This window comes from Globicephala melas, chromosome 1 (genome assembly GCF_963455315.2).
Source record: "Globicephala melas chromosome 1, mGloMel1.2, whole genome shotgun sequence".
NCBI classification, from domain to species: domain Eukaryota; kingdom Metazoa; phylum Chordata; class Mammalia; order Artiodactyla; family Delphinidae; genus Globicephala; species Globicephala melas.
In genome coordinates, this window is record NC_083314.1 from 151,324,109 (window position 1) to 151,340,259 (window position 16,151).

Genomic DNA, 16,151 nt, shown 5'->3' on the forward strand with positions numbered 1-16,151 from the left:
CCAGCCAGCTCTCCTTTTCCCCTTCTGGCGGGCAGATCCCCAGCCTCCCACCAAGGGCCAAGAAGAGTCAACCGGAGCTTGCCCCTGGCTCCTTCCTCCTGCCAGGCTTCCCTGCCACACAGCCTGGGCTTCCTGGCTTGCCTTGGAGGCTCTGTTGCTCCTTTTCCCCCACAGCCTCCCTCTGGAAGTGTGTGATGTAGGCCACCTGACCCTGATTACAATGGCCAAAGTAAGAGCTCACGGTGCTGTCGGAGAGGCCACTGAGATGCAGCTCTGGGGACAGGGAGATGAGCCTGAGTGTGGGTGCCGCCGCACCTCTGCTCCAGCCCCCTCACACCCCACTCACCTTTGGTGACATTGACTTCGTTGGCCGCCAAGGTGTCCGCCTGAATGCTATCTATTCTCCTGTACAAGTCCTCGGCGTTGCCCTGAGGACAGGAGCAAGGGGAACTGGGCTGGATGCCAGGGCAGCCTGGACTTGGGCGTGGGCACATGGAGGTTGCAGGCTGCGGTCAGGCTCTTAGCCTGACTGGAAGGGCAGGAAAGGGGACGGAAGGATGCCAGGTGGAGAAGCCCAAGCCAGGGCAGTCCTTCCCGCCGCCGGCCCCGAGGCCGATCTGTGTGTGGGGTGTACAGGGGGAGGGGCCGTGCGCTGGGCTGTGCACAGGGGCACTGCTGTGTCCCGCGGGGCGCGGCGGGGCGGGAGCACTTACACGGAAGAGCTTGTAGAGTTCCTCCCCCATGGACCTGCGCACGTGCTCCTCCACCACTGGGAATAACTGCACAAAGTACTGCGTGGGCGGGCGAGGGGGCGTGACTGCCGTGCCCACGCGCTGTGCCTGCCGCGCCGCCCTGCCGCCCGCCACCCGGCCGCCCAGCGCACCTCTCGCGTGAGGCTGGCCTGCCGCTGGCCGTTGCTGTGGTCCATGTTGCCCATGGCGGCCATGAGGCTGTGCACCACGCGCAGGTGCAGCATCTCCTCGGCCAGGCTCGTGTTGCCTCGCGCCAGGATCCTGGGCGGGGGTGGCGTGGGGTGGGGGTGGGATTCATGCTGCGGCGGCCCCGTGGGACCCTCCGGCGGCCGGAGCACTCTTGGGGGCCCGCGGGCAGCGCCGGAGCCTGGCTTGCCGCATCTGCCCACTACCTGCTGCCCGCTTACCCGGTGGCCTTGGTGGCCGCGGCCTGCTGCAAGAACCACGGCCGGTGGGCGGTGAGCTGCAGAACCGAAGAGTCTGGAAAAGGGGGAGTGGCCGTGAGGCTGGAGGAGCCCTCGTCCTCGTCTTCCACCCTGCCCTGTCGGGGTCCACCACCCCGATCGCAGCGGATCCTTACCGCTGACGATCTGGGACTGCTGTTTGCTGGTCTCCTTGAAGGACGGTATCAGCAGCGCCACGAGGCCCTTGAGCAGCGCCGGGCACACGTCGTAGTTGACCAGGTCCTTGATCAGCTCGATGGCTGGGGAAGGCAGGGGCGCTGGAGAGGCCCGCCGCTCCACTCCCCGCCCTCGCCCTCGCAAGGAAGCAGCACCCTCTCCCCTCCAACTCTTTATCGACCTTTCTTAGCACCTCTTACTGGCCAGCACTGTGCCAGGCGTGGGGGGAGCTGGGCCGGCGACCCCTCAGTCTTGCCCTTCTGGAGCTCGTAGTTAAAGGGGAGAGGGAGGAGGAGGCCGAGGCCACCTGGGACTCACAGAACCAGCCAGAGCCGGAGGAAGAAAGTTGGAGGCTTAGAGGCTGAAAAGAGCTGGAGGCCCCACAGAGGTAGGGCCGCCAAAGGGCTTTGAGGAATCTAGAAGGTTTCCTGGAGGAGGGAAGGACGGCGGGTCTTCACAGGGAGACAGGATGGGGAAAGACAAGGGGTGAGGGGAAGACAGAGCTAGTGGGTGGGGATGTGTAGCAGAAAATGAGAAAGGAGGCGAGGCTGACAGCAGTTTGGAGAAACTTTCCTTTCTGACGGACCCTTATTGAGGCCTTGTTTGCCGAGGCTCTGTGCTGAGGGCTCTCCGTTCAGAGTCCCAGTGACGATCCCTGTGACCAAGGAGCTTCATTTTGCAACAGCATGATGACTTATCCCTATTGGACATTTGAAGGAATGAGGCACAGAGAGGTAAAGCACTTGCCATAAGGTACCACAGCTAGGAAGTGGTGGAAGCAAAAGGAGGGAAAGATTCGGTTAGGAAGGAGGAGGGGACTAGAATTTAAAGAGGGCATTTTCTGTGGCTGCTTCGCCGTCATTCATTCCATCTAGCATTGACTCAGCCTTTCGGCCAACCTGCATAGGACACGTCTTGTGCCCGGCGAACAGTTTGGTGACAAGTGCTATAAAAGGGGTCGGTGGGCTGTGGGAGAGCCTGGGAAGATGGCAGAGGACTGAATATTTTTGTAAAGAGAAAAGAACTCCAGACAGGCAGAGCTGGAAGCGGGCAGGTAATGTGGTGTGATACGACAGCGGGTAGACACAAGTGCTTGCTGCATGGAAGACGGGGCTTAGAAATGAGCTGTCCCCCCAGCTGCAGAGTCAAGTGCCGCTGGCCTCACCACCTACTTCGAGGGCACAGTTGTTTCCCTGACTAGCTCATCTGCATACCAGAATGCAGTGTAGACTACGTGAGAAATATTAACGGTATTTGTTTGAAAAACAAAAAATTAATGTTTTATTTTCTTTTTAAAAAAATTAAAAAGAAATCTATTTATTTATAATCTATTTCTTTATATTTTATTTATTTATAAAATCTTTTCCGATTCCCGAAGGAGATGGGGGCACAGTTCTTCAGGCGCTAGCCTGCTGTGTCTTCCTTTCTGCCTGGCAGAAAAATAAAGCCATCTCTCTCTTCCTCCAAAATCTCTGTCTCCGTATTTCTGTTCGGCATTGGTGCACAGGCAAGCTGATATTTCGGCAACACCATCATCCATCTGCTCTTGCTCTTAAGGCCAGTTGAAGATGGTCCCTTGCAGTTTCCCAAGTTAGGTTAGTGATGTGAAATTCTCCTGCCCCTGGCCCTACCTCCTTCCCTTTCCCAGCCACGCAGAAGGCAGTTTGCTGGTTGTCTTCCCCAATTCTTCTCCAAGTAGGTTATGTTTACTCCCCAAATCCCTGAGCCAGAGGTGAGGGTGCCTACAATCCCAAACTCTGAGTGTCCACCTTCCCCTGCTGTTTGTAGTCTCTTGTGCTGTGCCTGCAGCGGCAACTGGGCAGGGGAGGACACTGCCCTTGTCTAGGTTTTTCTAAATGTCTTACTCAAGTTCCAACCTCCAGCTTGTGAATCAACTGTCTCTTTTTTGACTTGTAAGCAAGTATTAAGCTTTGGGGTTGTGGGGAGGCCTGTGATGTGAAACAACTTCTTTTCTTCCCTCCCCGCACATTGTTGTAAATGACTTTTAACAGCCAAACCCCAGATTTGCACTTTGCTTTTCCCTAACTGCTAAAACCATTTTCTTCCCCCTGGTGTTACTGTAACATTTGGAAAAGGAATAAATGTCGTCCCTTAATAAAAACAAAACAAAATAAAACAGACTTTCTGGTTGGACTCGGCGACTATATTCCTATGTGGTTTCTGGTACGCCCCCTGGTGGTGGCTCTAGACCGAACAGGAAAACTAATAAAGGAAGGCATTTGCTGAAGCGCGAGGTTGGTGACTCAGCTTCATTTACATACCCACAATGCATTGCAATCAGGATCTTGCCTACTTTCAAAAGGCTCTAACCTTCTATTAATTTTGACTCCCGCCCCCACTCGAAATCAGGATATTTTCACAGAATTGTGTGAAATAATTGCAGAACTCACTCGTTGTTTGCGGGTAAATAGTTACCGTTGGTGCGTTGGGACTTCCAGTTAGCCGAGGACTGTGTGAGCGACTATGATGGCATACTCTGGTTTTTCTTCAGAACGCGTAAATCTTTCGCCTTTTACTAAAGATTTCCGTGGAGAGAAACAATTCCGAGTTTCTACCCAATTTTTTGAGGCCTTGTTTTATATAAGGCTAATAAGTTTGTACAAAGAAAACAATGTCTTGTAGTTTAGTGTATTTGTGCTGGTAGTGTTACACGCTGCAGAAAGTGGTAACCCTGTTTTGACTTAGTTGTAGGCCGTTTTTGTGATGGTTTGTTAGTGTGACGTACGTGTGATTTCAGAATCCTGGCAAGCGCCTGGAATTAACCTGGTTGGCGGAGCGGTATAATGCAGTGGCGTGCTGTTTTTGCGGTTTTTGACCGTTGTTCGTAAACAACTGCAGTCTTTGGTGAGAGCAAGGTGTTGTGTCATGTTTCTCTGAGGTTGTCTTCAGGAGGCGAGCTTCGTGTGGACGGGGCAACTGGTGCTCGTGGAGTGCGCATGGTGTTCTGAGGAGGAAGTACCGTTCCTGGTTTGAGGAAGGCAGCGCGGGGGAAGGAAGAGAAAGAGGCGCAAGAGAAGTGACCCCCCACTTTCTAAGCGCGAGCGGCCTCACAAGTTATAAGGAATTCAAATACTCACAGAGCTTAAAAACGCGCTTTGTTCCTAGCGCTTCGGGTTTATCTTCTTGGAGACCACCAGGCATAATAAAATTGAACTGCTTCTCGTGCACGGCACGCGGCCTGGCACAGAGCAGTCAGTCGTCCAGTAGACGGTTGCTCGCTGTAGATTATCCGCTTAACCTGGCTTTGGTTAGGTCGTGAATTCAAGTTCAGGCTTGGGCACATGTGTTTGCAAAGGATTGTTCAAGGCAGTACGTGAGCACCTCCGGGGAGACCCACCTCTCTGGGATTGTGGTTCTAACTGCTGCACTTGTGTAACTTGGCTTTTGTAAAAGCTTCAAAAAAATTGAAGTATAGTTGGTCGATGTTTGTATGATAAACATTCAAATATACACTTTCTGATGAGGTAGTTTAGCCTTAAAACTAGAACTGTTAAAAATAAGAAATTCGAGGAATTCCCTGGCAATCCCTGGACCAGTGGTTAGGGCTCCACGTTCCCACGGCAGGTGGCGCGGGTTTGATCCCGGCTGGGGAACTGAAACCCAGCAGGCCACTCGGCGCGGCGGGAAAAAAAAAAAAACAAGAAACAAAGAAAAAAGAAAAAAAAAAAGGAAAGGCAATGCTCAAGATCATCTGTAGTTTTCCAGTTTCTAATGTGGATGAAGACCGCAAGTAATTGCTCTAAATTTTAATTTTAGAAGTAAGCTTAGGGCTTCCCTGGTGGTACAGGGGTTAAGAATCCTCCTCTCACTGCAGGGGACACGGGTTCGAGCATTGGTCCCGGAAGATCCCCCATGCCGCGGAGCAACTAAGCCCGGGCAGCACAACTACTGAGCCCGAGTGCCACAAGCACTGAAGCCCGCTCACCTAGAGCCCGTGCTCGGCAACAAGAGAAGCCACCGCAGTGAGAAGCCTGCGCACCGCAGGGAAGACCCAACACAGCCCAAAATGAATACAATATATAAGTTAAACAGACAAGAAAAAGCTTATACTGCATGACAATCAAATGCAATATACAAACCTTAACTGAATCCTGAACAAAACCCAATAACACACCAAGGAAAGGAAGGCAGGAAGAAAGCAGAAGGTACACTTTTGGTGCCTTTGTGGAAATTTTAGGGTGTACTCTATTTCACGTGACAGTATTCAATTAATAATTGTATTTGTTTTCTTGCTGCTGTAACAAATTATCACACGCTTAGTGACTTAAAACAACTTCTGGACGGCAGGAGTCTAGAATTAAGGTGTTGACAGGGCTGCATTCTTTCTAGAGGCTTCAAGGGAGAATCTGTTCCCTTACCTTTAGAAAGCTGGCTTCATTCCTTGGCCTGTGACCCCTTCCTTGCAGTCCAAATCTCTTGCTTCTGTCGTGTCATCCCCTAACTCTGGAACCTCCTGCCGTATAAAGAGCCTCGTAATTACCTGGGGCCCACCTAGATAATCCAGGAGAATCTCCCCATCTCAAGATCCTTAATCACACCTGCACAATCCCTTTTACCGTGTGAAGTAACATATCTACAGGTTCCTGGGATCAGGATGTGGATGTATTTGGAGGCTACGACTCACACTACCACAATACTGATATAGTAATTATGTAGGAGAACGGCCTTATTCTTAGTAGAGACGTAATGTGAAATATTTAGCAGTGAAATGTCATGACATCTGAAACTTTCATAAAGCCCAGTAAACAGAGAGAGAAAAAGAAAATGTGTCATAGGTACTCATTCTTTCAACTTGTTGTAGTTTTGAACTTTTGGAAATAACAAGTTGGGGGAGAATAAATGGATAGTAATAAATTTTATGTAAGTATATTTGTTTTGGATATTCGAATTATACTTAAGTTTTACTTTTTATTTATTTATTTTGAAAAATATTTATTTATTTGGCTGAGACAGGTCTGAACTGCGGCACGCATGATCTTTAACTACGGCATGAGAACCCTTAGTTGCAGCATGTGGGATCTAGGTCCCGGAGCAGGGATCGAACCCTGGCCCCCTGTATTGGGAGCCCGGAGTCTTATCCACTGCACCACCAGGTAAGTCCTGAGAAGATACCTTTTGTGTAAAGAGTTGAAAGGAGGTCATGGAGTTAGCCATGCAGACACCTGGGGTGAGGGTTCTAGGAAGAGGACCTCTCTCAAGTGTTCAGCAGAAAAGTCTGCACAAAAGCCCTAAAGCGGGAGCTTGTTTTGTCAGCTTCAAGAACCACACAGCCAATGTGTCTGGTGCCCAGTGAAGAAGAGAGAGAGAAGTAGGAGAGAGTTCAGAAGTCATGGGAGCCTAGATCACCCTGGAGGCCGTAACAGTAAGGGCTTGGGCTTTACTCAGTGAAATGGAGAGCCCTGCAAGGTTCTGAGCAGAGTGACAGAATCTGAAGTTTACAAGGACCACTCTGGCTGCTGTGCTGACAAAGAGAATGGGGCGGAAAGCAGAGTCATCTAGAAGAGAGATGATGGTGGCTTGGACCCGAGTATTAGCAATGGAGGTAGTGAGACATAGTTGGATCCTGGATATATTTGGAAGGTAGAGTCAACAGACAGGATGGATCCAGAGGTTAAAGAGAGACATCAAGGAGAACACCAGGATTTTGTTCTGAGTGGCAGGAAGGATGAGTTGCCGTCAGTTGAGTTGGGGAAGATGGCACAGGACTGGGAGTTCAGCTTTGGACACTGATGAAATACAAATGCATATTCTAAAGGGAGTCAAGGAAAATTTGAACATAAATAATTTTCTCTGCCCTTTGGCCTCCTCTCTTCCCTCTACTGTGCATTGCGTATCTGCACCATGCATCGACCCACCTCCCGGTGGGCAGAAATACCTGGTCAACTGTGAAGAGCAACCTTCTCCTGGTATCAACAAGATAACTCCTTAGGAGATAACCTTCCTCCTTGGTCTTGTAAGGGGCCCTGATGACCCCTGACCCATTACTTGCTTTGTAGGTGTCGATGTGGATTGTGTGAATGTCACTGTGTACGTCTTTTAACGTACAAAGCCCTGGATAACTGTGCTTTGACCTCTCACAGGCAGAACACTTCTTGAAGCTTTCCGAGAGGCTGTTCCCGGCTCATACGCCGCAATTTGGCTCGAATAAAATTTTCCAGTGCTTTCTTAGATCGACTGATTAAATTTTTCGTCGACAACACCATGAGGTAGAAATGTTTAGCTGGAAATAGAAACGTGGGAGTCGTTGCACAGAAGTGGTATTTAAAGCAATGGAATCACCAGGGTGTAAAGGTAGGGAAGAGGCTCCAGGTCAGAGTCCTGCCTCACTCCACCTTGAAGGCAGCTGGGTTGAAGAGGAGGAATCAGCAAAAGAGAATGAAAGGAAGCAACCGGAGAGGCAGGAGAAAAACCAGGTGGGTGTGGTGTCCTGGAGGGGAGAGCGCAGGGGCCAGCAGGGAGCTGAGGTAAGGCCCGCTCCACAGGCTGTGCCCTTGAATCTTCTGCGACGTTGGTGGTCCTTCCCCTCAGACCAGCGTTTTACCTTGGTGAGCAGAGGCACCCCGACCCGTCATCATAACTCTCACTAGATCGCCCTCTGCCCTCCACACACGGACACCAGATAGATAGCAAGACCGTTTGTTTATTGAACCCTTCCCAGCCAGCTCTCCTTTTCCCCTTCTGGCGGGCAGATCCCCAGCCTCCCACCAAGGGCCAAGAAGAGTCAACCGGAGCTTGGCCCTGGCTCCTTCCTCCTGCCAGGCTTCCCTGCTACACAGCCTGGGCTTCCTGGCTTGCCGTGGAGGCTCTGTTGCTCCTTTTCTCCCACAGCCTCCCTCTGGAAGTGTGTGATGTAGGCCACCTGACCCTGATTACAATGGCCAAAGCAAAAGCTCATGGTGCTGTCGGAGAGGCCACTGAGATGCAGCTCTGGGGACAGGGAGATGAACCTGAGTGTGGGTGCCGCCGCCCCTCTGCTCCAGGCCCCCTCACACCCCACTCACCTTTGGTGACATTGACTTCGTTGGCCGCCAAGATGTCTGCCTGATTGCTATCTATTCTCCTGTACAAGTCCTCGGCGTTGCCCTGAGGACAGGAGCAAGGGGAACTGGGCTGGATGCCAGGGCAGCCTGGACTTGGAGTTGGGCGTGGGCACATGGAGGTTGCAGGCTGCGGTCAGGCTCTTAGCCTGACTGGAAGGGCAGGAAGGGGGACGGAAGGATGCCAGGTGGAGAAGCCCAAGCCAGGGCAGTCCTTCCCGCCGCCGGCCCCGAGGCCGATCTGTGTGTGGGGTGTACAGGGGGAGGGGCCGTGCGCTGGGCTGTGCACAGGGGCACTGTTGTGTCCCGCGGGGCGCAGCGGGGCGGGAGCACTTACACGGAAGAGCTTGTAGAGTTCCTCCCCCATGGACCTGCGCACGTGCTCCTCCACCACTGGGAATAACTGCACAAAGTACTGCGTGGGCGGGCGAGGGGGCGTGACTGCCGTGCCCACGCGCTGTGCCTGCCGCGCCGCCCTGCCGCCCGCCACCCGGCCGCCCAGCGCACCTCTAGCGTGAGGCTGGCCTGCCGCTGGCCGTTGCTGTGGTCCATGTTGCCCATGGCGGCCATGAGGCTGTGCACCACGCGCAGGTGCAGCATCTCCTCGGCCAGGCTCGTGTTGCCTCGCGCCAGGATCCTGGGCGGGGGTGGCGTGGGGTGGGGGTGGGATTCATGCTGCGGGGGCCCCGTGGGACCCTCCGGCGGCCGGAGCACTCTTGGGGGCCCGCGGGCAGCGCTGGGGCCTGGCTTGCCGCATCTGCCCACTACCTGCTGCCCGCTTACCCGGTGGCCTTGGTGGCCGCGGCCTGCTGCAAGAACCACGGCAGGTGGGTGGTGAGCTGCAGAACCGAAGAGTCTGGAAAATGGAGGAGTGGCCGTGAGGCTGGAGGACCCCTCGTCCTCGTCTTCCACCCTGCCCCGTCGAGGTCCACCACCCCGATCGCAGCGGATCCCTACGGCTGACGATCTGGGACTGCTGTTTGCTGGTCTCCTTGAAGGACGGTTTCAGCAGCGCCACGAGGCCCTTGAGCAGCGCCGGGCACACGTCGTAGTTGACCAGGTCCTTGATCAGCTCGTTGGTTGGGGAAGGCAGGGGCGCTGGAGAGGCCCGCCGCTCCACTCCCCGCCCTCGCCCTCGCAAGGAAGCAGCACCCTCTCCCCTCCAACTCTTTATCGACCTTTCTTAGCACCTCTTACTGGCCAGCACTGTGCCAGGCGTGGGGGGAGCTGGGCCGGCGACCCCTCAGTCCTGCCCTTCTGGAGCTCGTAGTTAAAGGGGAGAGGGAGGAGGAGGCCGAGGCCCCCTGGGATTCACAGAACCAGCCAGAGCCGGAGGAAGAAGGTTAGAGGCTTAGAGGCTGAAAAGAGCTGGAGGCCCCACAGAGGTAGGGCCGCCAAAGGGCTTTGAGGAATCTAGAAGGTTTCCTGGAGGAGGGAAGGACGGCGGGTCTTCACAGGGAGACAGGATGGGGAAAGACAAGGGGTGAGGGGAAGGCAGAGCTAGTGGGTGGGGATGTGTAGCAGAAAATGAGAAAGGAGGCGAGGCTGACAGCAGTTTAGAGAAACTTTCCTTTCTGACGGACCCTTATTGAGGCCTTGTTTGCCTAGGCTCTGTGCTGAGGGCTCTCCGTTCAGAGTCCCAGTGACGATCCCTGTGACCAAGGAGCTTCATTTTGCAACAGCATGATGACTTATCCCTATTGGACATTTGAGGGAATGAGGCACAGAGAGGTAAAGCACTTGCCATAAGGTACCACAGCTAGGAAGTGGTGGAAGCAAAAGGAGGGAAAGATTCGGTTAGGAAGGAGGAGGGGACTAGAATTTAAAGAGGGCATTTTCTGTGGCTGCTTCGCAGTCATTCATTCCATCTAGCATTGACTCAGCCTTTCGGCCAACCTGTATAGGACACGTCTTGTGCCCGGCGAACAGTTTGGTGACAAGTGCTATAAAAGGGGTCGGTGGGCTGTGGGAGAGCCTGGGAAGATGGCAGAGGACTGAATATTTTTGTAAAGAGAAAAGAACCCCAGACAGGCAGAGCTGGTAGCGGGCAGGTAATGTGGTGTGATAGGACAGCGGGTAAACACAAGTGCTTGCTGCATGGAAGACGGGGCTTAGAAATGAGCTGTCCCCCCAGCTGCAGAGTCAAGTGCCGCTGGCCTCACCACCTACTTCGAGGGCACAGTTGTTTCCCTGACTAGCTCATCTGCATACCAGAATGCAGTGTAGACTACGTGAGAAATATTAACAGTATTATCTGTTTGAAAAACAAAAAATAATGTTTTAGTTTCTTTTTAAAAAATTTAAAAAATCTATTTATTTATTTAAGGCTGCGTTGGGTCTTTGTTACTGTGCACGGGCCTTCTCGAGTTGTGGCAAGCAGAGGGGCTACTCTTTGTTGCAGTGCGCGGGCTTCTCCTTGAGGTGGCTTCTCTTGTTGTGGCGCACCGGCTCTAGGCGCGGGGGCTTCAGTAGTTGTGGCCCTCGGGCTCAGTAGTTGTGGCGCACGGGCTTAGTTGCTCGGCGACGTGTGGGATCTTCCCAGACCAGGGCTCGAGCCCGTGTCCCGTACGTTGGCAGGTGGATTCTTAACCACTACGCCACCAGGGAAGTCCCACCTTTCATTTTCTTGTCAGGAGCTTTTACCCAGTAAGAACATGTTTAGGGGTCATTCTCTACAATGGAAGACAGGTTTTTGTTGGCAGGTACAAAGGCACCACAAACGTTGGGGGACCAACGAGTATATGGGAGGATGGGCATGCATGGTACACACATACACATTCCTCCCCAGTTTAAGGAAATCTTTTGTGTCTTGGCAAAGACTTTCGTGGAGAGAAACACTTGAGAATTGGTAGTGGAGTCTTTTGAGGTTTTACTTAAATAAGGGTAAGTATGTGGGATTTCAAAGACAAATGGCTGATGTGTAGAACTAGAAAGAGGTGCGTAGTTAAGAGATAGAAGATGCAGCCAACTTGTTGTTTTAGAAAGCAGTTCCAAGTTTAAGTTGTAGGTTGGGAACTGCGTTCTCTGTTTCCCTGCCCCCAGCTGTAAGTGAGGCTCTAGAGAAGTTATATAGCAATCTTACTCATGAACACAGATGCAAAAATTCTACACAAAATATTAGCAAATTGAGTCTAGCAGTGTGTAAAAGGAATAATGTGCCATCTAGCAATGCACATATATGATCTTAATAGAAAGAAAGTTTGAGAAAATTGAATCTCAGTGTGGTAAGAGCTATCTACCAAAAACTATAGCAAAGGTCATACCTAATAGATGAAACCTTGGAAACTTTCCGTCTTAGATGAGAAGGCAACGTCCCACACATTCCTCTCCACAAAATCTTTAGTAAAAGGTAAAAGACAAGTGATCTGGGACTTCCCTGGTGGCACAGTGGTTAAGAATCCGCCTGCCAATGCAGGGGACACGGGTTCGAGCCCTGGCCTGGGAAGATCCCACGCGCCGCGGAGCAGCTAAGCCCGTGCGCCACAACTACTGAGCCTGCGTGCTAGAGCCTGCAAGCCACACTGCTGAGCCCACGTGCCTCAACTACTGAGCCCACGCTCCACAACAAGAGAAGCCACTGCAACTAGAAGCCCACGCACCACAACGAAGACCCAAAGGCAGCCGAAAAAACAAAAAAGGACAAGTGATGTGAAGAGAGACCAGAGTACACTTAGCTACATTTGCCACTCTCTCCTTAACTGATTGTAACTCTCCAAGACTGGTGTCTATTCCTATGCTATGGCCGCTCCTCCAGGAAAATCTGTGAAAGGGATTTTTGGAAAAGATGTACTCTCTTTTTCTAATCTCTGGAAGAGTTTAAGACTAGAATGTTTTCTTGAATGTTTGATCGAATTCTCTGAAGCTTCTGATCTTATGGAAAAAATTAATTACTGATTCCTTTTCTTTAATGCTTAGAGGACACTTTGGGTTTTCTACTTCTCGAGTACGTTTTGGTAAATTATATTTTCTCGCTGTTTTCGTCTAAAGTTTCAAACATATTGCAAGAAGTTTTCATTATGTCATTAAAAAATCATTTTAATGAATGTACCATCTATAATGATGTCTCCTTTTATAGTCTTCATATTGATTATATGGGTTTTCTCTTTTTGAATCAGTTCCCTTTGCCCCCAGTCCCATGGGAGTAACACAGATGAACGCCTGCTTATGCAATGGATTTTATTACAAAGAGGAACCCTGATTTCAGAGAACCTGAATGTTATATAGCAGTCAGTAAGCATGCCTGCCCTTTGCTCTAAAGTGGAAAGTGTCTTTCTTTTCTTTTCTTTTTTTTTAAATTTATGGACATTATTATTTATTTATTTACTATGTATGGCTGCATTGGTTTTTCGTTGTTGCGCGCGGGGTTTCTCTAGTTGCGGCGAGCGGGGGCTACTCTTCGTTGAAGTGCGTGGGCCTCTCATTGGGTGGCTTCTCTTTTTGCAGAGCACGGCCTCTAGGCATGCGGGCATCAGAAGTTGTGGCATTTGGGCTCAGTTGTTGTGGCACACCGGCTGAGTTGCTCCTCGGCATGTGGGAACTTACCGGGCCAGGGTTCGAACCCGTGTCCCCTGCATTGGCAGGTGGATTCTTTTTTTTTTTTTTTTTTCTTTTTGTGGTACGCGGGCTTCTCATTGTTGTGGCCTCTCCCGTTGCGGAGCACAGGCTCCGGACGCGCAGGCTCAACGGCCATGGCTCACGGGCCTAGCCGCTCTGCGGTATGTGGAATCTTCCTGGACTGGGGCACGAACACGTGTCCGCTGCATCTGCAGGCGGACTCTCAACCATTGCGGGACCAGGGAAGCCCGGCAGGTGGATTCTTAACCACTGTGCCACCAGGGACATCCCAAACCTATGACTCGTTAACACTATGTGAATTACATCCTGCACTGCCTTGTAGCAAATCACCCCCTGTAACATTTGCATTTCAGAAAGAAGGTCACGCAGGCCAACAGCCCCGAGACGCACCGACGCAGTTACCGGGCTGCCTGATGCCAGCAGTGACTGTTTTGAAATAACGCAGGAAGAAGAAGAATGCAAGACCCTCACTATTTTGATCCTTATCATATATGCCAGACTGCGAGCCCCACATATAAAATCTTTTCCTATTCCCGAAGGAGATGGGGGCACAGTTCTTCAGGCGCTAGCCTGCTGTGTCTTCCTTTCTGCCTGGCAGAAAAATAAAGGCATCTCTCTCTTCCTCCAAAATCTGTCTCCGTATTTCTGTTCGGCATTGGTGCACAGGCAAGCTGATATTTCGGCAACACCATCATCCATCTGCTCTTGCTCTTAAGGCCAGTTGAAGATGGTCCCTTGCAGTTTCCCAAGTTAGGTTAGTGATGTGAAATTCTCCTGCCCCTGGCCCTACCTCCTTCCCTTTCCCAGCCGCGCAGAAGGCAGTTTGCTGGTTGTCTTCCCCAATTCTTCTCCAAGTAGGTTATGTTTACTTCCCAAATCCCTGAGCCAGAGGTGGGGGTGCCTACACTCCCAAACTCTGAGTGTCCACCTTCCCCTGCTGTTTGTAGTCTCTTGTGCTGTGCCTGCAGTGGCACCTGGGCGGGGGAGGACACTGCCCTTGTCTAGGTTTTTCTAAATGTCTTACTCAAGTTTCAACCTCCAGCTTGTGAATCAACTGTCTCTTTTTTGACTTGTAAGCACGTATTAAGCTTTGGGGTTGTGGGGAGGCCTGTGATGTGAAACAACTTCTTTTCTTCCCTCCCCGCACATTGTTGTAAATGACTTTTAACGGCCAAACCCCAGATTTGCACTTTTCTTTTCCCTAACTGCTAAAACCATTTCCTTCCCCCTGGTGTTACTGTAACATTTGGAAAAGGAATAAATGTCGTCCCTTAATAAAAACAAAACAAAATAAAACAGACTTTCTGGTTGGACTCGGCGACTATATTCCTATCTGGTTTCTGCCACGCCCCCTGGTGGTGGCTCTAGACCGAGCAGGAAAACTAATGAAGGCATTTGCCGAAGCGCGAGGTTGGTGACTCAGCTTCATTTACATACCCAGAATGCATTGCATTCGGGATCTTGCCTACTTTCAAAAGGCTCTAGCCTTCTATTAATTTTGACTCCCGCCCCCACTCGAAATCAGGATATTTTCACAGAAGTGTGTGAAATAATTGCAGAACTCACTCGTTGTTTGCGGGTAAATAGTTACCGTTGGTGCGTTGGGACTTCCAGTTAGCCGAGGACTGTGTGAGCGACTATGATGGCATACTCTGGTTTCTCTTCAGAACGCATAAATCTTTCGCCTTTTACTAAAGATTTCCGTGGAGAGAAACAATTCCGAGTTTCTACCCAATTTTTTGAGGCCTTGTTTTATATAAGGCTAATAAATTTGTGCAAAGAAAAGAATGTCTTGTATTTTGGTGGATCTGTGCTGGTTAGTGTTACACGCTGCAGAGCAGAAAGTGGTAACTCTGTTTTGACTTAGTGGTAGGCTGTTTTTGTGCTGGTTTGTTAGTGTGACGTACGTGTGATTTCGGAATCCTGGCAAGCACCTGGAATTAACCTGGTTGGCGGAGCGGTATAATACAGTGGCGAGCTGTTTTTGCGGTTTTTGACCGTTGCTCGTAAACAACTGCAGTCCTCGGTGAGAGCAAGGTGTTGTGTCATGTTTCTCTGAGGTTGTCTTCAGGAGGCGAGCTTCGTGTGGACGGGGCAACTGGTGCTCGTGGAGTGCGCATGGTGTTCTGAGGAGGAAGTACCGTTCCTGGTTTGAGGAAGGCAGCGCCGGGGAAGGAAGAGAAAGAGGCGCAAGAGAAGTGACCCCCCACTTTCTAAGCGCGAGCGGCCTCACAAGTTATAAGGCATTCAAATACTCACAGAGCTTAAAAACGCGCTTTGTTCCTAGCGCTTCGGGTTTATCTTCTTGGAGACCACCAGGCATAATAAAGTTGAACTGCTTCTCGTGCACGGCACGCGGCCTGGCACAGAGCAGTCAGTCGTCCAGTAGACGGTTGCTCGCTGTAGATTATCCGCTTAACCTGGCTTTGGTTAGGTCGTGAATTCAAGTTCAGGCTTGGGCACATGTGTTTGCAAAGGATTGTTCAAGGCAGTACGTGAGCACCTCCGGGGAGACCCACCTCTCTGGGATTGTGGTTCTAACTGCTGCACTTGTGTAACTTGGCTTTTGTAAAAGCTTCAAAAAAATTGAAGTATAGTTGGTCGATGTTTGTATGATAAACATTCAAATATACACTTTCTGATGAGGTAGTTTAGCCTTAAAACTAGAACTGTTAAAAATAAGAAATTCGAGGAATTCCCTGGCAATCCCTGGACCAGTGGTTAGGGCTCCACGCTTCCACGGTAGGGGGCGCGGGTTTGATCCCGGTTGGGGAACTGAAACCCAGCAGGCCACTTGGCGCGGCGGGAAAAAAAAAAAGGAAAGGCAATGCTCAAGATCATCTGTAGTTTTCCAGTTTCTAATGTGGATGAAGACCGCAAGTAATTGCTCTAAATTTTAATTTTAGAAGTAAGCTTAGGGCTTCCCTGGTGGTACAGGGGTTAAGAATCCGCCTCTCACTGCAGGGGACACGGGTTCGAGTCCTGGTCCCGGAAGATCCCCCATGTCGCGGAGCAACTAAGCCCGGGTCCCACAGCTACTGAGCCCGAGTGCCACAAGCACTGGAGCCCGGGCACCTGGAGCCCGTGCTCGGCAACAAGAGAAGCCACCGCAGTGAGAAGCCCGTGCACCGCAACGGAGAGCAGCC

General features: G+C 51.2%; 1 protein-coding gene and 2 non-coding genes across 3 annotated transcripts in view; 2 read left to right on the plus strand and 1 right to left on the minus strand.

The window, feature by feature from the left end:
• Positions 1-1,155: 1,155 nt before the first annotated feature.
• LOC132596880 (uncharacterized) overlaps positions 1,156-16,151 on the minus strand; it is a 30,510-nt gene continuing 15,514 nt past the window's right edge. Inside the window, exons 11-17 of the mRNA XM_060295116.1 lie at positions 9,388-9,528; positions 9,214-9,286; positions 8,938-9,067; positions 8,768-8,845; positions 8,395-8,476; positions 1,333-1,455; positions 1,156-1,232 (exon numbers count right to left, since the gene is read on the minus strand). Coding sequence (XP_060151099.1) covers positions 1,156-1,232; positions 1,333-1,455; positions 8,395-8,476; positions 8,768-8,845; positions 8,938-9,067; positions 9,214-9,286; positions 9,388-9,528 — 704 coding nt within the window. The remainder of the gene's footprint in view (positions 1,233-1,332; positions 1,456-8,394; positions 8,477-8,767; positions 8,846-8,937; positions 9,068-9,213; positions 9,287-9,387; positions 9,529-16,151) is intronic.
• LOC132594136 (U5 spliceosomal RNA) lies at positions 3,865-3,981 on the plus strand. The gene has a single exon (XR_009560355.1). It is a non-coding gene; the product is annotated as a U5 spliceosomal RNA (small nuclear RNA).
• On the plus strand, positions 14,653-14,769 carry LOC132594130 (U5 spliceosomal RNA). Its single transcript, XR_009560346.1, has one exon. It is a non-coding gene; the product is annotated as a U5 spliceosomal RNA (small nuclear RNA).